This window comes from Botryllus schlosseri, chromosome 11, assembly GCF_051294905.1.
Source record: "Botryllus schlosseri isolate E-star chromosome 11, Bs_hap1, whole genome shotgun sequence".
Taxonomy (NCBI): domain Eukaryota; kingdom Metazoa; phylum Chordata; class Ascidiacea; order Stolidobranchia; family Styelidae; genus Botryllus; species Botryllus schlosseri.
This window is the reverse complement of record NC_137246.1, coordinates 524416-549199: the sequence shown is the minus strand read 5'-3', so window position 1 is coordinate 549199 and position 24784 is coordinate 524416. Positions and strand designations below refer to the sequence as shown.

General features: G+C 40.5%; 2 protein-coding genes across 5 annotated transcripts in view; both read left to right on the top strand.

Moving 5' to 3' along the window:
• The window catches only part of LOC145449493 (actin-6-like), a 32868-nt gene extending 11282 nt beyond the window's left edge, over positions 1–21586 (top strand). For all 4 annotated transcript variants that reach the window (XM_080327869.1, XM_080327868.1, XM_080327871.1 and 1 more), the window contains exons 4-9: positions 3121–3516; positions 5187–5332; positions 12156–12323; positions 14496–14631; positions 17016–17193; positions 21042–21586. In XM_080327869.1, coding sequence (XP_080183995.1) covers positions 3121–3516; positions 5187–5332; positions 12156–12323; positions 14496–14631; positions 17016–17193; positions 21042–21336 — 1319 coding nt within the window. In that variant the 3' untranslated portion in view covers positions 21337–21586. The remainder of the gene's footprint in view (positions 1–3120; positions 3517–5186; positions 5333–12155; positions 12324–14495; positions 14632–17015; positions 17194–21041) is intronic.
• A 1877-nt stretch (positions 21587–23463) lies between these two features.
• On the top strand, positions 23464–23943 carry LOC145449578 (uncharacterized). The gene has a single exon (XM_080327971.1). The coding sequence runs from the start codon at positions 23491–23493 to the stop codon at positions 23890–23892; it is 402 nt and encodes a 133-aa protein (XP_080184097.1). The 5' UTR covers positions 23464–23490; the 3' UTR covers positions 23893–23943.
• Positions 23944–24784: the final 841 nt, after the last annotated feature.

The window sequence follows — 24784 nt, the reverse complement described above, 5'->3', positions numbered from 1 at the left end:
GCTTTAGGCTATTTTAGACTAAGATATTTCTTATTTGCTAGTTTTCATTTTTTGGCAAACTTAGGCCTAGAATGCTTACTATTTTACTTACTTTTGCTCGACAGTTCCCAGTTTTTTTAGGCAAAAGTAGGTCCCGAATATTTACTTTTTTAATTACTTGTATTTCGCCACTTCTACTTCTACTTGAGTGGAATGTACGGCGTTACTTCTACTTGTGGGCCGACGGTGACTACTTCTGGATTGTAGTGACGTACATGCTGCCGCTGGTTTCAAACAACTACAGTTGGATTTTTTGCATTAGGTCAGTGGTTCCCAACCTTTTTCGACCCATCGCCCCCTTTTCAAGGTCAACACCGATCATCGCCCCACAAATTTTCTGTACCGAAAATTGGGCATACAAACTGTAATCACCGGCGGGTTGACTAAAAAAAAAGGTCAAATTTTCGGATCGATATCTAATTTGACACACTTTTGGAACGAAATTTCCGTGGGTTGACTAAAAAAAAAAAAAAAGGTCAGCCGATTTGACGCGTCATCGCCCCCTTCGCCATTTTCGCCCCCCGTCGCCCCCTTTGTCTATTTTCGCCCCCCTGTCGCCCCCTTCGTCATTTTCGCCCCCCTAGACCGCCAATTCGCCCACGTTGGGAACCACTGCATTAGGTCTTATGCAAGAATATAGATAGGGTCGGGAAGGGGCCAGGGATTTGGTCAGTTCAACGTTTAAACTGAGTTACAATGTCCCGTCTAATTTCAAAAACTACTCCAAGCATGGCCTACTACTAGTAGCCCATGCTCCAAGTCCTTTTGAGACCTTCCTATCTTTTCATTGTATCACAATCTTGTGGTGTTTTGATCGGATAAACCATTCTCGTGTTGAAACGTAACATAAAGCTGGTAAGATGTGTACTATCTATCTGTATTGCAAGATATAGACATCCTAATGACCGCAACCGCGGTTTATGGGCTTGATGATTTTTTACTAGTCGCATGCTAACTGTAATAGTCAAAATAATCATCAATCTCTCAAAGCAGAAGGTGAGTTATTGCCTTAATCTCAATTGGCCGACAGGCTGTTATCAATGATAGGTGAATTTTTCTGTCTCCCGCGTATCCGACCGGACTTTCAATACCACTTGGATTTTACACCTTGGGCAAATATACTTTCATTGTATTGAAAAACCGCAATGCCGCGACCTTTTCAGATACACCTTCACGGTGCTTGACACGAAGGCTGCTGGTTTATATTGCAAGCGTGGCATGTTGATCGTTAATATCGATACCTTCTGAACTTAAAACTAACGACCTTTAAGAATCCGCAATTACCTAAGTAAACAAAGTTAACTAAGTAAAACAAAACAAACTAGTTGAAAGTCTGAAGTAACTTAATAAGTTTTATTTTATCGGAGTTAGATTGGGTTTTGACCACAAAAATCCACCCTCTGATCACTCACTGGGAGTATGTGACGACACTGAGCTAGCAATTGCTGCAAGAACATCACATAACGGAATACATGTGTCACAATTCACGCAAAACGACCACTCTTGTTGTCGAGTTGTTCGGCAACTAATTTTTTTAAATGCTCTAGTTCAGTGGTTCTCAATCTTTTTTGACACGCGCCCCCCTTGGAGATGGTCAAAAAACTCGCGCCCCCCTGACCCCCCCTTGCATTTATCGTCATGTCAAAAAGAGCACATCATCTAATACAGAGGTGGGCAACGTTTTTGATAATCATGACCGCATTTCGATTGCTTATGTAGCGTAAAGGCCGCATTCCAGGGCATAGCCGCAATGAACGATCTGGACGCAAAATTCCTACGGTAAACTGTCCATATGCATTCCCGGTGAACTCCGGACTATTCTACTTTTCACAATGGCCTATTGTACGCACCGAAATCGCGAGTGGCAATGTTATGAATAGTTGCCGGGAGGTGCATATTGTCGCGCGGAGCGCGAAAATTTTTCAGGGCCGCGAACGAATTGCTATTTCTTGCCAACTCCCATTCCGGCTCAGATTAAGAAGGGCGCTACTGCATTAAAATCGAAAAATGAAGTCTTGTTGAATAGCGCGGAGGGCAAAGAAAATTTCAAGATTAATTAAAATCTCTTGAAAATGCGGGAGTGAATTCGTAATTGCAATTTGCATGTCTACGGCCGCCAACACATACTAATTGAATTAGGTGTCGACGGCCGCTCAAATTCCCTTCTACGGCTGCCGGCTGCCCACCCCTGATCTAATAGTATACATAAGGTATATCTTACGCCAATTTTGAATCTGCATTCCAGTTGTTGAGTCTTTTACATTGCTTACAAATTTCTTCAAACTTGTTTGAAAATAACAAAAAAAACATTGAACAAGACATCCATTAATTAATTTCAATGTAGGTCACCCTGAGACTAATCCTGATGCTGGTAGTGAGAACAGAGAGCAAGGCGTCGTTCTGTCCTGCCAGGCTAAATTTGATCAGTTTTCGAAATTAATTAATTGTGTTGATTTATAGCCTAAATGAGGGCGAAACCCGGCAACGTATGTTGCATCTAAGTCTGTCTCAGGCAGTGCAGTTCGCAAGCTACTAACAAGAGCTGCCCAGCGCGACAAGCTTTAGGCTACTGTCAAAGCTATGAAGCAATGAATGACTTACAAGTGGGAATTGCTCTCTATATCTCCAAAGAATATCAAAAATTTGCTCAAATGAAGTTGAAATCAGACTATACTCAGTAGAGCGCTGTTGCTAGAGTTTGTATTTTGCAAGCTTTCTTGAATATGGAATAAATTTCATCTTCATTAATCGTCTTCTCATAATGGATGTGAAACACATGTTCAGACACGTACAATTTATACTGACTTTGTCAATTTCTCGCGCCCCCCCCTATACTGACTTCGTCAATTTCTCGCGCCCCCCCTGAGAGCCTCCCGCGCCCCCCAAGGGGGGCACGCCCCCCAGGTTGAGAACCCCTGCTCTAGTTGAACTACAACTACAACTATGCACTTTTCAAAATCCGGAACTAGAACTAGAAATGCTAAAAACAGTATTTAGTTGATCGTCAACTAGATTTGTAGTTTGTACACGTCTGAGCACAGGCGCTGTTTGTTTTCTTTAAACTGTGACTTCTTAACGCAGAATGGCGCAAAATGCCTATGGAAGATCTCGATGACGACGAAGAATTCCTCTCTTCCTCCGACGAATCGGACGGGGAGATCGCGGGAGGCGACGAGCCCACCGATGACCAAGCAGTCGACGAAAGCCCGAAATTCACGAACGGTCTACCCCAGCAAGTATCGATATCGTCGACCACGTCGAAATGCGGTGGAATCCCGGCCGTGCTAGACATGGGATCGTACGAGATCAAGGCCGGGACAGCGGGCGACTATAAACCAACTCATACTTGTCGGAACGTACTGGGAAAGTGGAGGCCACAAGTGGGGGAAGCTTACAGCGAAGCGTACGGGGATATATTGTACGGAGACAACGCGCTTTTGAAACACAACGCCTTGATGCTACATAATACATTGCAAGGTACGTGTTGGAGTACAGCTTCTGGTTTTAATATGTTCACGCAATGAATATGTTATTATTAAAATTAGGGTTGCATTTAAAACAAAAATCAATTTAAACCAAGCATGTTTAAAACAAGGCCCTGATTTAAACATGTTTTTATTGTTTTTTTTGTTTTAAGCCATGACGTCACATATATTCGATTGTGACGTCATGGTGTATTGACTTTCACAAATGAAAATACAGAATAAATATAGCTCCTTTGACGAAATATCTGTAGGCTACTATTAATGTTGAACCGACTATTTTGGGGGTTCCAACCATTCCACATCGATATACGTCGGCTTTATCGCGTAGTAATTGTCCGTAGGCTCATACAATATGGATTTACATAAAAGATTTACACAATTATGGCATAATTTTACAACTTAAAAAAACACTATTTTTGTTTTAAATGCAACCATAAATAAAATGGACATTGCAACGCGTGTTCGTGGTATAGATGTCCATTGTCCATCTATGCCCGATATTTGAGCATGAGACTTTTTACTCCGAAAGTTCTGCATTGCAAATCTATGTTTGGAAAATAAGCGTATTTATCACATTTGTGCCTTAAAGACGGCGTAGTGTAGTTGTGTATAGTTGTGTGTGTATTGTGTGTAGTTTAGTTTACACACACTGGTAAAAATTCATTTCGTGGCCCCACGCCAAGGGTAAGAATGGAATGAATTATGTAGTTGTAAGGGTTACTCCTGGGGAAATATTGATCAGTCAAGTCACAGACTCACAGGTGCACCGATCTTACGTATAACGAACGAATTTGTCATTTCAATGCTCGAACGAAGATTTCGTTGGGGCAACAGCGTATTTTGCCTGTATTGTTTCGTCGCCGATCCTGCGTTGTCATGTTGACGCTTAACCAACTGGCGATGCAAATAAACTGTCATATACAGTTTACGGAATAAATTAGATTACCCGATTGAAACGCTTTGCTTTTAAGTGTACTATACAATGTATCTGCAATATTAGAAGAGCTTGTAGGACAGTGGTTCTCAAACTGGGAGCCGTGCAAGTATCTGAAGGGGGGGGGGGGGGGGGGGGACGAAGCTGCGGCCAACTGAAAATATTTTAGCGCTCTGCGCGATTTACCTCCAGCTCATCGTTTTTGCTCTGTGTATAGTCCTAATTTCATATTTGAGAATTCTCTTATAAACTGTCATAACCTTCCATGCCATCAAAGTATTCATTGGGATTGCTAGCATTCTGGTTGCATTTTGTGATATGATGATAAGGTGGGGCGCGAAATTTTTCACTATCATGAAGAGGGGCGTTGTATGTTGATATACAATGTTTTTCTCAATTTGAACGGACTCGAGGTACAGAACTTCAATATATCCGATTGAATCATATTTTCATATTTATACGATTGTTGAATGTTGATGTACAAAGTTGTTTCCAATTCTCTACTAGTTGCTGAAAATATTCGGGTTCATTTCAATATCATTATATTTTTCAACTGACTATAACGTAGGCGCATACGGTAAGTAACACATATACATATAATACACATATAATATCACGCCACGCTTTGAAACGAACTCTGGTATGGTAGATAGGTTTGAAAATTGATTCCGATAAAATTTTATTTTGCGTACGCATATTGCAATATTCACTTCTCGTGTTAAATATAGACGGGGTTGTAACGGACTGGAGCAACTTTCAAAGCATATGTGACTGGACGCTGTGTCGATGTCTGGGCGTCGATATCAAAGAACACCCGCTTCTTTTCATCGAGCAATCGTTAGTCTCGAAATCGCAGAGAGAAAAAACGTTAGAGGTAAGTTTCTTCGACTTCTTCGACCACTTTCACTTATCAGCTGACTGATTCAATTTGCCAATACTGCCAATATTGTGACATTCTGATTCGTTTGTTGGTAACCAGAGGCGGTCAATAAATAATACTTTTCCCTTTTCGGAGTATTCGTATGTTTTTCCTACTCGAATTACAATACTTACTCAAGTAGTTACTTTCTACAAAATGGACTTTGTAAAGTAGCAAGTTAGCTTTTGGGATAAATTTGATTCACTGTTATGAGTGTAATCGTCGTAAGAACCTCGTGAAATAGCCCTTGTATCACGGTAAGAAGTATAGTTTAGGTCTTTAGGACAATGGTTCTCAACCTTTTTGGCTTCGCGGACCCTCGCGGGCCCCCTCAAGTTTTAGTTCAAATTTGACTCAATTATGGCGCGACCGTGATGTGTCTTGTGTAAATATGAACTGTAGGCTTGCGATAACAGCAACTAAATGACTTTTCTTGGAAAATAATATCGTACTATTTATGTAGAAATAGGGTAGACTTTCATTATTTCAAAGCTAATTTTGCAGCTGTATTACTTGAAGTAGGCCTACATGGTGTTGAAAATCCGCGTCTTCGATTTGATATGAACGAGTGTCGAAAATCCATTTCCACAATGATAGAGGGAGGCTAATGTAATATTAACGCATAACGCTTCAGACGACACTTTCGTATGATCGCATTTATAGCACCATAATGAAAAAATATATTTTAATGAACATATCACGTCCAGCCTAGTCATTTTATCTAGCATCTCATCTTGAAGTTATTCTGGAATAGTGCTAATGTATATCACAGGATAAAATGGGTTTCTTGGTGAGGTTTCAATCCCTTCATTGGGAAAAATTTAGGAAAATCCTTCATACTTCAGAATATTCTATTTCAAACGACTGTTCACTAATTCGATGACACTGACAACTTCAAATGGACAAGGTTTCTCAAACGTTACGAGATCTTACAATCTCCTTATTTTTATTTTTTTCAACAAACACCAACAAAACGTCTCTGAACAGCAATATGTTTCTATCAGTAGGCACAATAGGATATTTCATGTCAGACGATTATTCTGATGATGTGATTAATGAGTTTCTAGCAGTTTTGGAGGAAAACCGCCTCATGCTTTCCCCAATTAAAAAAAAATTATAAAAATGGGTTATCAATCATTTTGCTAATTTAGAGGTCTCGCGGACCCCCTGAAATTGCTTCGCGCACTCCCGGTTGAGAACCACTGGTTTAGAATACGGTACCTATCTGTAGTGCCATTGGTTAATTTTCATTAGCCACGAAGATAAATGTTGCAATTTCTACTATCTTGAAAATACTTCCTAGACTACTTTTATAACCGTTTATTTTCTACTTCTCCTTGAACTAGTTTTGACATGCCTTAGCAATTGCAACTTCTACTTCTACTTGAGTATATATTTACGATGATACGCCTACTAATTTCATGTCCTCTAGTGGCAACATCGTAACAGATCCGTGATGTCAGCCCATGCCCCATATATTACCATGTGACCATTTATCGGTACCATCGAATTTTCATAATTTGTACGCCTGTGCGATATTGTGTTAGATTCAACCAAGAACCACGCTGAATGCCTGCTTTCGTTATTATATTTGCGGTATTCCTTTTCTACAGTCGTCGATATCATGAGTCAAGATCTGTTAACCGAGTCTTTAGCCCTTGAGGCCTATAGCACTGACGTGTACCGTGTTTGTAATTTACAATAGCGAAGACTTTCCATTGGTGTTTGAAGCTCATGTCTTACTGGCTTGAAAATGTACAAATTCTAGCTACCAATACTTCTCAATAGTTCATATTACGTGAGAGTCGATCGAAAAGCTTGGTGTGAAATGAGTTTTTCAGTGTTTGCTATTAGAGATGGGCAGAGTAGAGTGCCTGTGTGTTTTGATTCTGAATGCAGTACAATATTAGGCTTCGATTCGAGCCGACATGTACCTTTTATGCGTTCACAAAGAATATAATACCAGTTCGACATCGCAATATAGATGATTTGATATTGTTTCGACCATACCTATGTTTCATTGCACTTTCAGACAATATGTGGGTTGATCGCGACATGACTTAAATATTATTTCCACTAACGCACACATAGCTTTGTTTCGTATGTTGTGATACGGCCTTCCCAAGTGGAAAATAGTATCGAAACTATAATTCTCCTCGATAAATTAGCTCTTAGTGGCAAGCATCGTATGACTTCAATACTCGAAAGAATCATCTCTCACTCACTACTCAGCTCGAACCATTCGAATTAATACCCCCAATTCGAGTAGCTTGCTCTAATCATTGTGCCCAGGTCGATTTGCTACCATCTGAAAGTAATGCACTAATTCAAGTTGACTTTAGGCCTACTGTATAGATGCTGATGATACTCGATTTACGGTGTTATTTATCCTGTGTCCTTGAGACACCACTAACCAGTGACATTTTAGTGTTGAACACGAGGGCTTGTCTCATAAGGATGAACTGTTTTACAATCATGAATACTACGTCCTACGTCGGCAAACGTATACGTACATGCATATTGCATAGTTTTCTATGCTATCAAGCGTTACTATCTAGGACATTTCTAGAACATACAGTTGATGCCCCGTTCGCAACGAAGCATTTTTTTATTATTTCGCGACGTCCCAACTTGAAGTGAATCTTCCCTCTTGGCCAGGGCTGGCCAACCTTTTTGCTATTCACGGCCGCATTTCGATTACTCATGTAGCCTACGGTCGCATTCCAGGGCATATTCCTAATGAACTAACTGGATGCCGAACACCCAAGTTGAACTGTCCATGTCCATTTCCGGTGAACTTGTAACTAATCTATTAATTCATATGACTTGCAATACGTACCAAAATCGCGAGTGGTCAACGGTGGTCATGTTGTGCACCGTTGTGATCAGATTCAGGAATGAATTTCATCATTAATATTAGTAGTTTCACATATTACTATCAAACATTTATCCGAAGAAAATTTCTAGATTTAAAATTAATATCCCTCAAAAATTTGGGAGTCAAGTCATAAATTCAATTTGCATGCCGACGGCCGCCAACGCGTACTAATTGAATGCTACGTGTCGACGGCCGCAGGTTGGCCACCCCTGCTTTTGACCTTGCGACGAATCCTAGCAATTCGGTTATGTAATGGTACATAACAAGAAACCTTCACTATTGCCTAATATGGAGTAGATAGATATACTTCTGACAAACGCTTACATGGCGTGGGTTTAAACTTATGAAGTCTAATGAACCTTATCCCACCAATAACATTTCAAGACTTTCGCCGTGGCATTTCGGAACGATTTTAGTCGTGTTTTGACTGATTCACGGTTCACGAATCATGCCTAATTGAATAATTACGTCATAACGGTGATAGAAAGTGTCGTTGAAATCGTTTTGAGGCACTCGAAGCTAGTTGTCGGTTCAACATTATTGCCATCATTTAGCGACAATCAAATACGATATCAACTAGACACGACCGTAATTGGTTAATATGGTTCAATTCGACATGGTAGTTTTTAAATTAGGTGGGCTCGACGACGATGATACAGTTCGACAACTAGAAAATTTCCAAAATCGATTAGAATTCTTGAATTCGCAAAAACTTTGAAATTGAATTCAATTCCGAATTAGAAAGACGCACAAGAATAATCAAATTCAATTCATGCAAATCAGAGTTGATTCTGATAAGTACGTGAATGGCAAACGTCCGTACAGCAAGCTTGGCTCATTTCGCATGATACGGTTGTCCTGTTGCATTTTTCAGGAAAACAGAAATGAGATTAGAATTAGATGACCGGCATTTCTCTAATCAGTGAAATGAGACAACTAAGTTCTAGTGTTCTGAGTCTGAATGCCACATTGCCATAACAATTCGCTTTACTGTCGTAGTTGCTTAATTTTACGAGAATACATGATTCTCATATTTATAAAGATTTAATTGATAGTAAATGGTAGTATGCGCACTGTTAGCTTTGTTTCTGATCCCCATTCGAAATTCATTTCTTGCTTTTGGTATAAAGTTCATTGGTAAGAGGTGCTAGCAATTGTTGCGCGCCCGTGAAGCACGTGCAATACACAATTCACACATATTCGAAGTAAAAGTTGATCAATTTCTCACTCGATATACGCTGCGAATGTGGTTCGGAATCGTACTATACTCAACAATTTTTAGCCAAGATACAGACAGGTACACAAAAATTAAAAGTTTGCCTCAATCCGTCACATCCATACAAATATAATACGGATCAACTATATCCAGAATCCGATATACCGGTATTAACAAAAGCAATAAGCGAAATGTATTTTTGTTCTGTTAGCCTGAGGTAGTGGAAGAATTGGTGTATAGCTGTAACAATGTATTAGATGTGTATTGTAGATTTTTGATATTCTGACTGAGTGGAAGCATGGGGTTCGCGGAAGACTTTCATTAAAGCGTAATTTCATGCTGGTGACGTCATATTTTGTGATACGATTGTTGATATACAATGTTCTTTCCAATTCTCTACTAGTTGCTGACGATTACCCCTGACGAGTGTCAGCCGAAAATATTCGGGTTCATTTCAATATGAATATACTATTTAATTGTATATTGAAGTTCTGTACCTCCAAGAAGCTCTTAAAGCGTAAGGGTTCAATGGGTTATTAAAGATCAAGAACCACTAAACTAGCACTATCGACCTACTCATTGAAACTAATCTCAAACTTGATATCAATACTGTGGTATCTTACCACCGGAAACCGAAATAGATAGCTATATGTTATCCCGCGTTATGCGATTCGAGATTAAGAGCGGATTACTTCGTCCGTATCGATTTATCACGGCTTGAATTTCGATTTATCGTAATATCAATCGTAACCTGCACTTGTCCCGGTGTGTTGTTGCCGCTGCAGAAAGATACAATCCATTGTGCGCATCCATTTCAAATAGAACGTCGTGTGATAATAAACCCTGCAACCCCAAATATAATCAATCCTGGCTTAGAAAATGCCAAATTGGATTGTTATCAATCATGGAGTAAAATTCAAACTTTCGCGGACCCCTCGAAAATGCTTCGACGACCCCCAGTTGAAGTTTTTTTCCAAGGCATGGCGCCACGAATATTCAATTGTGACGTCATAGTGGAATGGAATTGGCAATTGAAAATATCGGGTAAATATAGCCTTTGACGATATCTTCGTACTATAGCTGTTGAACCGAATGTTTTGAGGGTTCCAACCATCCTATATCGTATACGTCGGCTATATCGGGTGGTAATTGTCCGTATAGGCACTAGGCACATATAACATGTTGTTTAAAAAGTATTTACACAATTATGGCATGATTTTACAACTTGAAAAAAAAACATTTTTTTGAATGCCTTTTGTTTAAAACACTGTTTATACCATGTTTTAAACAAAGTGTTTTAACCAACGATTTGTTTTAAATGCAACCCTAGTCGCATTGCGTCATGTGAGTGACTTTTTTGCTGTCCTTAATGAGTATTCTGACTTTTTATATACTTGATATTTCCCTTTGCGAACAATGTAAATGTAGATATATTTAGTTTCACTACAAAACTGTTGAACTGGAAATAGTCTCGCAACATTGCTATTTGAGTGAGTTGTGCCGGTACAGCAAACTACTTAGTGCTCCGGTGACAATGAAGTACTTCGTAAATGAACATCTACAGTCCGGGAAGAAATGCCAATACCTAAATGTGACGACAAAGGATGTTTTTCTGCTTTTATTTTGATCGATTGATGTGTTGTGGTGTGGCAAGGTATCATGTTAAATTGTACTATCCCCTCATTGCCAGATATGAAATAATTTATCCCCCGTTGAATTGTGATAGGCACTCGACTGGATTGGAGTGGTTTGAAGATACTTCAGCCGAGGTAGTTGAAGTTATAAAAACTGGCGGGGAAATCTCGATATTGTATGAATAGATAAATTCCTCCGGTATCATTAAATTTTGAAACTAATCTTAGGCTAAACCAAAGACGACCAACCTTTTTTCGACATCGCAATCTGCCTTTTCAGTACCGGCAACCAGTCACACGAACGACACTCTTACTTTGATCACTTTTGCCTTCCGCGATAACATTTATATTTACACTAAACATGGAAACACGCTGCTGGACCCTACACATGCTCAGTTTTAATTTTTCAGAAACGTAGGCAGAGCCAACTATAGAACTAGTACTAACGACCTTTGAAAATCTGCAACTAACTAACTAAAAAAACTGCAGAGCCAACTATAGAACTATAACTAACGACCTTTGAAAATCTGCAACTAATTAACTAAAAAAACTAACTATATGCAACTCAGAAGTAACTCATTCACATTTATTTTATCGCAATCGAATCGGATTTGGTACCATCAGCACAAGTTTGAAATGGGAGGGGCAGCGACCCCCCAAAACCCACCCCTGGCTACTGCACTGTTAGCAGTATTGACTCTGAGCTAGCAATGGCCGCAAGAACATCACATAACAGAACATAGGCATCACGATTCATGCCAAACGATTACACGTGTTTTCTAGTTGTTCGGTAAGTACATTTTTAGTACGCAACTAGAACTAAAACTGCTTACTTATCAAAACTGGCAGCTACATCTAGAACTAAATCTACTCACATTTCTACTTGAGTACCGACGATGTCTTCTTTGAACACATATCAATATTGCCGATATATTCTACTTCTAATGGCCGATACTAATCTTTCGTTTGAAGCGTGATATCATGATGTTATCAGTAACCGATAATTATCATCGCCCGTGATTTCATCATAACACCTTTTCCTCTTTGTAGGTATTGATGGAGGCCCTTCACTGCCCGATGTTACAATTCCGTCAGCAAGCTGTTTTGAGCGCTCTATACGCCGGTTCCGATGTTGGTCTGGTGGTGAACAGCGGTCATTCGTGCACGGAAGTAGTGCCCGTGTACCACGGATACGCGATCCATCACGCGATAAGAAAGGTCAGTTTTGTGACGAGCACATTTCTTTATGCGACACTTCATATCCCGTGTGAACTGTTGCCGGAAATAACGTACCGGTACTGTTTCATATAGAAATCGGCACCTGCCGGTCCAATATACTAATCCTAACCTATCTACATCCTAACAAGCTAAACAACTACGAAATTTCCGAGCCAAGTTCTGTAGCAGTTTCGGGAAAACCTGAATGTAGGTTATAGCATGAGAGCATAGAAACATTTTACAAATTAAATTATTAGATTATCGGCATTTCGCCCTAATTATTCCAATTATAGACAACTAGAACTATCAGGTCGTCCATGTCTGGTTCCGAGCGCCAAATTCACTAAGTGTCATACACCACAGTTCACGCTTACAGTGAGCAATCCATTCGTTTTCGTATTTACTCATGCAATATTTATGCATGGCTTACGTTCGAAGTATAAGCAAAGGGCCCTTTTCAGTTTTCGCTGTCGCGATAAATTCCCTTGAAATATACGGAGCTGTACCATTTTCGCCATATTGTAGTGAATATTATGTCTTATGCTGCGTGTGATAACACTTCCAATGCACTTTGTCGACCAATCTCGAACAACTTGATGGGGGTGTCGCGCGGTTCTCCTTCTGCGAAACTGCTTGTTGTTCTTTTTGCGGTTGGTTTCCATTTTCTCTGCGTCACGAATGAGCGACCTTTATGTCGCGTCCTTACGTAATATTGCCCGTCAACAATCCTAGCGCCTTGAAATTCCGTTTATGCTCATTGCTTACGGTGATGCTGTCCGAGTTGGAATGCGTATCACGCTATACAATGTAAATCCGTGGGCGGAAAGAAACTTGGCAACTACATAATTCTAGTTGCCTAATTACTCTTATTACAGTGAAATGATGGTAATCTCATTCTAATGTAATTTGTGAAATGTTCCAATGCTCTCATTTTAGGATTAATATAATTTCTGGTTTCCTTGAAAATGCTACAGGTGAACTGTGTAGTGCGAAACGAACCAATCTTTATGTACACGTACATGTACAGACATTTGCCATTCGCGTTCTTATGAGATTGGACCCTGATTTGATAGGTCTGGACTCGGTTTCGGTTGTATTTCTTTCTAATTAGGAAGAGAATTCAATTTCCAAGTTGCTGCGAATCAGTCATTCTAATTCTAATGTTGCTTGCAGAAAACTGTATAGGCTATAGTTATCATTCTAATTGAAATCTAATTTGAAAAAGCTAAAAATGTTGTAGTTGTCAACTCTGGGCGTTGCATTCATCAGATTTCCACCATAAAGCAGGCATTAATTCCTGTAAACGGCACTTTCAGTGCCAAATTGTGCTTCCACACCCTTCCAAAGATGAAAATGATTCAAATACACCCATTCCTATGAAGATATGTCCCAGGGGTGTAGTGTAGTGTGCCACCTTCTTCTTGGGGTGTTGTACGAAAACAAAACCCGCTAAACCCCTACGATATATCTTCATAAGGATTGGTGTTTTTGGGTGCGGATACAAACTGTTTCCACTAAGAGTACACGTTATGGTGAAAATCGACGTAACACACGATCTCGTCCACAACAGTGTACCAGCAATGAAGCGATGTGATGTCGTAAAAGCCCGTTGCCCTTTTTTAGTATGATTCGGCGCTCATTTCAATTTTCTGTATATCGTAAATTGAAGCGTGTTTGTGCGACTCCCCGTTCAATCGTGCCGTGACGGTCTGCTCCTAATTTCAAAAGCAATGACTCGAATTTCTCGGTTTTTGCCGATATCTAATGCGCGCTTTCCTGTTGTTTGCGATATCAACCTTTGGAATTGTGGAAGAAAGAACGATTGGCTCTATTTAACGATTACACCGTACCTCGTAATTCGTAATAACATCAAGCACCAAAAGTCTACAGATCAACCAGGGATATCTAGAACTCTATATCCCTGAGATCTACGAAAACTTTTCCGATTTCAACTATAAAGTTGGCTCGAACACACGCGTCGAAGCCGAAGACTTGATTCACAATCGTATCGCTCCGGTTTCGACTTTGACCAGGCCTAAAGACAATCATTCTTTGTACCCGTATATAATTTTTCCTAACTACGTAGGTTATTTTCCCAGTTCTCATGTTAGTCATATATTTCTTAGATCCTGTACAAAATCCAATGCTTAAAAGACATTTCCTTGTTCACAGGTTGGCGTGGGCGGTCAACACATCACGGAATATCTGGGCCGGTTATTACTTCGGGAGAGAGGCATCAACTTTTCTTCGGTCGCCGATTTCAAAATCCTAGACTCCGTCAAGCGCACTTATGCACAATTCACAAATGGTAAATGAACGCGACTTTTACGCGGTTTTAACGCGACTCGTGTTTGATCCCTAAGTGACCATTTAGTTATAAATTGTGCTGTCGAGTATCGTTAGTGAGATTTGCAACGAATATCACCAATACTGCGTACAGCGGCTCTGACGCTGGGTGACGCTGACGCTGACGTTGGCTCTGACATTTAACCCCGCTCTATAACCCGTTTTATTAGCAACAATACAGATCAGCCTGACTAAAATAGCTCACCACCTTTCGCCAGTCCTGATAACGGGCGTATTGTCATCTGGTGAATACAGCTGATGAGTGATGAGTGATGACTAATCAACATTCAAGGGGTCCACACTGTCATTCGTATTCGTACACCGCATATGGCCCTTTGGCTTAAAAGTTGGACCCCTTTGGATTAGATAATTGTATGTTTCCCAACCATTTACGTAACTGTATAAAAGGCAACTTACTCGGGATACAATGCCCAACGTCTTTGCATGGCCCAAAGCCTCAATATACAATTGAATAATATATGCATATTGAGATAACCCAAATCTTTTCGGCTGACACTCGTCAGGGGTTATCGTCAGCAACTATTGGAGAATCGGAAATAACACTTTATTGGTGCGATTGTTGATGTACAATGTTCTTTTGAAATCACTACTACTTGCTGAGGATTACCCCTGCCGAGAAAAATGCGCTCCATTCCTTCTATAAAATCATCATATATCGGCGTCTTATCAATCGTCGCAGGTTGTATAGCAAGAGTGAGCAGATCTACAATTTGAAATCAAAATTACGTTCCAGGTTTGAGTTCCAGAGTCAAGTTCAAATCTAAGTAATTGTTTCGGATCACGTCCACTTCCTGTGGTACCCCGAACGAAAATACCATTTTATCATAATTCGTAGCTTCGCAATGCGCTAACTTGCTGTAAACCCATAAGGCACCCATCATGATCGCTTTGTGCCTGCGTGTTGGTTACAACTTACAATATTTGAAAATCTCGCCTCCCACGCAAGCCTTTGATTCTATTCCGACGGGTGCGGCGTTTGCATCCGGTTGGTATTCCGGCGTTGCCTCGCGAACCTTGTAGTTTGTGCTGGAAGCCTGTCATTATGTTATTGAGACGTGACGCGTGTAGTATAGTAGATAGTATATTTATAGAGGTAACTTGACTGCCGTTTTCCGATTACAAACCTTCAGCCACTGTAGACTGTAAAGTAAACGAAAATCGTGTATTTCGACGCCGTCAACTTACTCGTGTCCTCATGCAGGCTTTCTAGTTTATTAATGTCTAAGTATAGCAATGTCTGTGAAGCTGTTCACGATGTTCACATATATGCTCTGAAGTTTTGGAAATGAGCCTTAAGCTAGATACCATATCTTTTGCACAGGGTGGGGTGAAAAAGCAAAAAATTGAATTTCAGAAATTCTTGATGAATGGTGACAAATATCAAATGAAATAATGCTATCGTGATTCGTGCACCCTCTAGTGGTCGTGCAATTTCAGCGAAAATTTAAATCTGGTCAAATTAGGCATTTTGGGCTCGTTGGGTGATATTGCACGGCCACGATGATTTGACTTTTTTATCGTCATATGCAGAATAAGCCGTTTCACGTGCATTTTAATGTCAATCAATTATATCGCACTGGATGTCCTATCATTTTTGCCCCCCAGCCACCCCCTTTGGTGTTTTCGCCCTCTTGTTTCTCAAAATCGCCCACGTTTAGAACCTCTGCAATAGACGGAAGACAAACCAAAAATCATGATAGAAGGTTTTTATGATATTTGGCGTGTTTTGTCTGGACCACTTCTTAAAATTCCATTTTTATTATGATTTTTTACTCCATCCTAATTTTGAATACCGTCTGAATGTATCGGGGTTATCGGTGAAGGTGCTAGTTATCGGTTTTTAAAAAATTCGATATAGGTCAGGCTCTACTTTTTACCCTCGGCAATTATGATTCCCGCCAATGGTTTGACCAATGGCACTTTTAGTCCGATTCGATTTTTTTGGTGAAGATCAGTGGTTTAAAACCTTTTTCGACTCATCGCCCCCTAAATATTGGGTACCGAAAAATGGCCATACAAAATGTCATCACCGGCGAGTTGACTGAGAAAAAGGTCAACTTTTCAAAATTACACTTGTACAGCTTAATTTTCGCGAGTTAACTAAAAAAAGGTCATTTCTACGACTTGAATCCAATATAGCCGTTTTAACGCGCCATCGCCCCATCGTTATTTTCGCCCCCTATCGCCCCCTTCGTCCGTTTTCGCCCCCCCTATCGCCCCCTTCGTTATTTTCGCCCCTAGACCGCCAAATCGTCCCCTGCGGAGCGATATCGCCCACGTTGGGATCCACTGGTGTAGATGTTAACGAAAACGTTTCTTTCTCAGACGAACATACCGTCGAAAAGCAACGCAATCGTACGATTCAGCACGAACTGCCAGATGGCGGAGTGTTAGAACTCGGGGATGAGGTTTATAAATGCACGGATCCTCTCTACAGCCCGCATCTTATCGGCAACAACAACGGGCTGGGCCTGTTTGAAGCTGTCAAGGGTGCGGTCGGCAGGTAATCCCAATTTATCTTTGGTCGCGCTGCTTGTACCGCGATACTGCGCCTCAGTTTGACATTGCTATTACCTCTCTTATGGGGAAGTCAAAATTCGAATCGATGTCAGACTTGTAAAACTACTAGATTTTCAAAACTAGAACTAGAATTGCACACTTTTAAAGATCCGCAACTATCTAACTAAAGCACAGCTAACTAACAGCTGATAATCAGACATGGGGTGATTACTTTATGAATGTAATCGATTGCGATTACGATTACTTCGGAATCACGCGATTACGATTACGATTACGATTACAGCAAAATCAAGAAGTAGTCGATTACGATTACGATTACATTGAAAAAGTAATCACGATTACTCACGATTACATTTGTTTTGCTTAGGACTATAATCTTAAATGATATATTGGAAGACAATACAAGGATTGCGATGAAAAGGCTTAATGAGATATCAACTTTCTTCATACATCATGCGTCATTTGCTTATTACGTCATAATATACCAATTGCCCAACTTTATAGTGGATGATTTATCGCATCCAACGATTTGCATTATTGCCAGGTCTTTACCTGCCGCACCCCAAATTCCTTAATAGGATGGGGAGCGTGCTCGAAGGGGACTCAAAAGTATTTCGTAAACCAACATAAATTATAGAGTATTTTCGAGAATTTAATTAATTCTTGAAAATGTTCTTCGAGCTTTGCGGTTCGAATGTCTCTAGTACAGGGGTCACCAACGCGGACCAAATGAGTCGCCCGCGGTCGCTGTAGTGGTGGTGGCTTTTGCGGTGGGCGAGGTGGGCGGTCGCCGGGGGGGGGGGCTGGTCGAAGGGCTCTCCTATTTCGATTATGCGCTTTTTTCAAGGATAATAACGAATAAACATTGAAATCCGTGTAAAGCAAGAATAGGATTCCGTACAGATTTGTCAATCATCATCAAATCTCTGTATTTTTTAGAAAAGTACCATATCCCGATAATCATCACGTCTCTGCATGCGGTAGAATTACTTAGTTTTAATGTAGTCTATCCTTACACACATGAAAAAATAGACATGGCCGAATCCAGCACCTGGCCAAACCTTGATAGATAGACAATAATAACAGATGCGAAAGGGGGTCTGGGGGGAGCGAAGCCCCCCATAAGTCACGGATAGATACTTATAGGGGTGCCCTGGTAAGTCTCGCCTAGGGCCCCCCGTTCGTAGGGCCACCACTGCGCTGTAGCAAATATCCAAATGAGAGATTTGAAAGTCGAAGCTAGTTTCATATGAGCAGCAGTTGAACATGGGTCGACCGACCCCAAGGAACATACGAACGCAGTCGCTCGGGGCATTGCTTGTCTTCGCCCACGCGGCGGCTCAACAGGAATCTATAGTTAATATTCCCGAGTCTCGACGCGGAGATTGGCGCTTCTGCGCGCACTGCAGCAACGCAACTGAGCTTGGAGGAGCTGGTTTGAGTCCCTGCGAGTGAGCGTTTTTTGTTCATGGTAAGGGGAGTACGTGGTAACCCGTCGGTCGTCGCAATAATCAGTACACACTACACAAGAAGTAGCTTTTTGTTTCAAAACAGTTGGTGACCCCTGCTCCAGTAGATAGCTGGGTTTGAAATGCATACCTCTTCCCCTCAAGAAAAAAACATACATAGGCTATTTTATGGGAACAGGCATTTCGGAGCCGGTCATTACTGCGCCACGATCCCACAACACACCAAAAGACATATGCAGTTTCGGCCAACACGCAACTCCACGGGATGTGATACCAAAGAAATTCCTTGGCCGAAACTTAGGGTATTCGTCCATTGTCAATAGCCGCGCTGCGTGGGCGTGACTAATAACTCCTGTCCTTCCAATCTGGGCCCACAATGCAAATGTCACCCGGCGCATCCACAAAGGAATGAAGCCATGACAATTAGTGTGTGCGTCTCACAAAAGATATTCTTTTAGTCTGCTACGTTTGGGCGAGTACAATATCTTCTGATTATACAACGGCTGGAGGTCGCGAATTAACAACATACAGTAATTATAACAACATACCAGATGCTATGAATATGAATTACGTGCCCCAGCTTTACAGGTAAATCTGACACTCGGGGCTCAGAGGTTATAAATGAATAGTAATATAATGCAATTACCAATATTATTGACGAAATTCAGTTTTGAAAATTGACCAACGGTTGGACAGGGGAATTGCTGTTTTGGCTGAATTGCTGATTTTAGCTACAACCCACACTAACATATCAGGCTATATAAGTGGATGGTTATGGCGGCAGGTCCAAATGCTCAGTAACGAACTGTGAAATAACGATTGACGCCCGTTTCAAGTAGTTATATGAGAATAAGTTATAGTTAACATAAAAATTCTGCCTCCAACTTAATATATATACAGCGAGCTGCTGTTACGAGAAACGGCTAAGCACGGCTCGGTTATAATATATATCAGCAGCTGTTTATTTGTAATGCTTCGTTGTGGAAACTGCAGTGTTTTATTCGACGAGTACAAAATTCCGAATCTTCGTCAGGTGCACGTGGGTATGTAGGCCTCCTGCTCGCCAAGCAGCAATGGTAAACTGCGTTTAACTAAGCACAACCAAACATCAATCAATACATAAGTTACTATTTGAAACTATAGGCAGAGTGGTGATCAATATCCTGCTGCGAGGTAGCGGCTTCTGTAGTGTTTTGATTACCTGATATACACCACGAGAGGTGTTCTTACACTCACTCTACAATATCCATCGCATGTCTGTTTACTATGTGTGGATACTGGATACTTCTTACGCAATGACGAGCGGAGCTAATACTTCTGAAGTAATAATGAGTCAGTGGCGTTTGAAAACAGACGTTTGTGCTATCGCTAAAGTGGTATATTATCTCATTCTTGTTCACGAATATTCAGTTTATGTCATAGTCCTTGTACAAACAAAAAGTAATCGTTCTTTCACAAAAAAAATCGATTAGATATGGGAAGTAGTCGATTACGATTACGATTACTTCGGATTTTTTTCGAATGTAATCGATTGCGATTACGATTACTTCAAAATGCTGTAATCGTCGTAATCGATTACGATTACTAATCGCGATTACCCCATGTCTGCTGATAATACGCATTACTGAATTGCAGATGAGCTAAATAACAGTAGAGACAAAATGAGCATTTCGCAAGGACTGGATTCCGAATCTGAAACGGGAGCGTTTCAACTCCCCCATCCCCGCTGCACGGCTGTTATTGTAATTCCATATTATGAAAACGTTACAAGGAGGGATTGAAATCGGTAGCTATGTCTTGCCTGTCACGTATTGTAGTATGAAATAGGACGGTTCTCTGGACATGAAAAATGAAATCCTTAAAGAAGCATGAGGAAGAGTACAATGAAATACGGTCACATTTTTAAGGAAATATAAAACGCTCCCCGTCGGGGAATCGAACCCCGGTCTCCGCCGTGACAGGCGGGGATACTCACCACTATACTAACGAGGAGATGCTACCAAGGTGACATAGTATTGGTTAGAATCGATGTCCGTTTTGATAGCTCAATGATATCGACAGTATAGTGAGTACACATTACGCAACAACCTCATGAAATAGTTTCTGGTAGAATTTGGATAGTTGTCGATGTTGGTCGTAGTCAAGCAGATTAATCACATATATCCTGGTACAGTCGAGTGATTTATAATCCTGAATTTAATTCAATATCCAAGTGTTCTCGAATTCAGTAATTCGAATCTTAATCTTATTCGGAAAAGAACACCGTAGTTATTTTTCTAATTCAAATATGATTTGAAAAAGCTGTAAACATTGTAGGGTTCCGACTCTGATTTAGAATGTCTGAAGCGAGTTTATTTTGCAGCCTCGACCCCGAACTTAGCAAAGAAATGGCGTCCTCAGTGCTATTAACGGGCGGAAATTGCGGATTAACCGGATTCTCAAAGCACCTATCTGATCGAATGTTCCAAGACAACGAAAGAACGAAATCGACTTCGGAAGCGATATCGTGGGGCGTGTCGAAATGCCATGACATCATCCATTCGTCTTTTATCGGCGGTTCGGTGTTTGCTGATAGCGACGATTTCCGCGACTCTTGCGTTACCGACGATATGTATTTTGAGTGCGGGCCGACTATAATACATAGGATGTGCATTTGAGCGCGTAACATCTGCTTCATAAGTTTTTCCCGGATTTTGGCGTCTCCGGATCCGGATGTGAATGGACCGGACCCGGGAAATCCGACTGAAACTGCAGAGAAACTTACAGAGGATGGATTCTACTCGGACGGCGAATCAAGCAGCCGCGATGTCTGCTCTGTAGCATTCACAAGTGTTCAACGTAATCGGCCTGTCTACTCAAGTAGAACTAGAAGCAAGCCCATATATTTCAGTTCAGGTACAAGTACAAGTAGTGATTTCGAACACTTCAAAGGTACTTCAAGTGGAAGTCGAAATGAAAGACCTGAAAGTACTAAAGTAGTTTTAAAAAGTGAATTCGGTCAAGGCTTTGCATTAGGGTTGTTCAAAAATTTTTTTTTTTTTTAGATTTTCGCGGCTTAAATGGTTAGGTCGGCTAAAATACGTTGCACACCAAATTTGACTCAATTCCGGCTAATAGAAGCGAAGCTATTCGGGATGGGAAATTTTGAATTTATTATGAAATTCTCTTTCTTTTTTAAATTCACTGTCTACCCCATGGAATTGTCAAGTGGTCTAATAAAACGATACTCAGCAATTTTTACTCAATTCCAACTGGTAGAAGCTAAGTTATTGTAGTGGAAAATTATGGATTTGAAAATATAGTATTTGCTGTGGGATTATGAATGAAGGAATTATGAATGAAAAACTCGAATAACTTCATATCTACGGGCTGGAATTGAGTCTAATTGTTTTGCATCGTTTTTGTAGACAATACAAATGTAACAATTCCATGGGTTAGCCTGTAAAACGTGAAAAATAAATTTATAACCAATTTAAATCTTACAACTGTAATAGCTTCAATTCTACTGGTCGGAATGAAGTCAAATTTGGTGTGCAACGTTTTTTTCTAGCAAACCTAACAATTGTAGCTAATGTCCGCAAAAATCTGAAAAAATAAGTTAATTTCGAACGACTCCAGGTTGCATATTTTTAGCAGTTCATTGGAAGTGGCAACTTTGCGTCGCATTCGGAGGTGGCGTTGCTTTCGATTACGCGATTACGACTCGCTATTGTATGCCAATTTGTGCTATTGTTTGTAGCAACTGTGACGTCATAGAGTGGAAGTGTTTGTAAATTCCAGACTGGGCCCGCTGCATCGATTGTATGCAATGATTTTGGATGAAATGATTCATACATAATGTACGGACTTTGTCATTCGCACAGTAGTACTGGATTTGAACAGGATTCCTTCATTTCCGGCGGATATCTATATATTTTATGTGTGTTGTTATATATTTTCTCAATTTCGTTATCTACTCATGAAATGCTGCCATGTTCCTCTCGTATTCAATGCAATAAATTTTTGGTTTGTACGTTGTAGTTAGCGGGTTACAGAGCTGCAAAACAAAAACGAGTCATCTTTCCAAGTTAGATTTAGCACTCGAATGATGGCTACACAGCTTTTTCCAAATTAGATCACCATAAGAATGACAGGACTTCGCAAAAATTTGGAAATTCAATTCCTTACTGAATGAGAATGAAATCCGGCAAAAATAAAGTTCAGTTGGAATCAGTTCATTCTCTTAATCGTGAGCGGCAAATATCTGTACCAGAGATGGACACTTGGAAAACTAAGAAAAATTTCAGCTTTCCCAACCTAGATTAGAATTGGAATTATAGCTGCACAGTTGTTTCCAAATTAGATTAAAATTACGATTACTGAATCCGCGAAAACTCGCAAATGGAACAAGGTCAGTTGATATCAATGCTATCAAACGGCTGAGGGAGAAATCTCCGAATAAATGCGCGCGGTTCGATATCAAATCGGAGTGGATTCTAACAAGCATGAGAATGGCAAATGTCTGCACAGCAAGCTTGGAGTGTTTTGCATGGTAGCCTACAGTTGTGTAGCATGTACGCGAAAACCAGAAATTCGATTAGAATTGAAATTACAGCATATAAACGTTTCACTATTGGTATTTTGCTCTAATTCACAACTAGAATTATTTAGTTGTTCTGGTCTGGCGGTATAAAATTGAAAAAAATAAGACTTTTAACATCCGTTCTTCGACTGTGACGTCACAATGCATGCACCGTTTCGAGTACGTCTGAATCGCGCGCATTTATTCGGAGATTTCTCCCTCAGCCGTTTGATAGTATTTTTCGTTTATCATGGAAACGCCAACTGAGTTGGACGCTCTCATCCCATCGTCGGGCGCGAAAAAGCGTGGCGCCAGAAAAGGCCGCAGCGCCCCGCGCCGCAAGCGCAGGCCCAAGTATCGCGAGATGTTCCTGTACGCGCTCAGGAAGCTCAAGGAACCGAAAGGGTCCACCATGCAAGCCGTCGTAAAATGCATCGAGCAAAAATACAAAGTGCGAAACGACTACGTTCTGCGACACGTCTCGCAATGGCTCGTGAGGAAACGTGTCGTCAGTAAGAGAAAGAACAGGTTTAAGATCACGGGACGCAAGCTCACGCTGAAATCTGTCGTGGGCAAGAAGAAGAAGTCCAAAGCCGGCAAAGTGCGCAGGTCTAAGAGGATGAAGAAGAGGCGAACGAGAAGGCGGCGATAAAATACAAATGTTTTCATGCTGTATAAATCAATAAATGATGGTGTACAGCAATTGTATCTTTTGATCGTTGTGGGGTGTGAAATTGTGTAGGACATGAATTGAATAGTCTTTAATAGTTTGGCGGAAATAAATAGGTGTATTGAAGATGGCGATTAAATAAAAATCGATAAATCAATTACCGACGGTGTACACTGTACTGCAACAGTAGATTGTGATCGCTGTAGTATGGGTCGTGAAATTGTGTAGGGTTAATGGTCTAACTCTAATATCTCGGAAACACGAAGTTGTATATAGGAAAATACTCTTGGAAGCACAGAACTTCAGTGTATTGAACAGTATGCTCGTATTGAAATAAACCTGAATATTTTTGACTGGCAGTCGTATTTATACTTCAGATGTAAATATGTAAGAAAAGCATTTTAAAATGTTGTTCTGGTGGACGCTCCTTTCAGCCGTGTCTATAGTGCATGGATTGGAGAAATTCATTTATAACCATAATGGTAAGCGGTTTTATTCCATGAGCTGCATTCGAAGAAAAATGGGATTAGCTGATAAATTGGTAAAAATTTGTGATAGGTGTAAGAAATTCAGCGGTCTCGACAGTCGTTTGCGTCGCCGAAACATTTTCCATGGGAAAGTTAATTGCAAGAGGTCGGGCACTTTTGTGACATCATAATGACAAGAGATGGATCTCGAATATTATACCTATTACGATGATTTTCACTTATAGTTTCATGCAAAAGTACGTACTGATCACGTATTAGCGGTTTAATTTTCGCGGTTTTGAAAATAATCATACATTACGCTACATATCAAACATCCAAATTACGATATGGTCTTTGGAAGAACAGCAGAAACATAGAGACTGATCAATTAAATTCGTTACATCCGC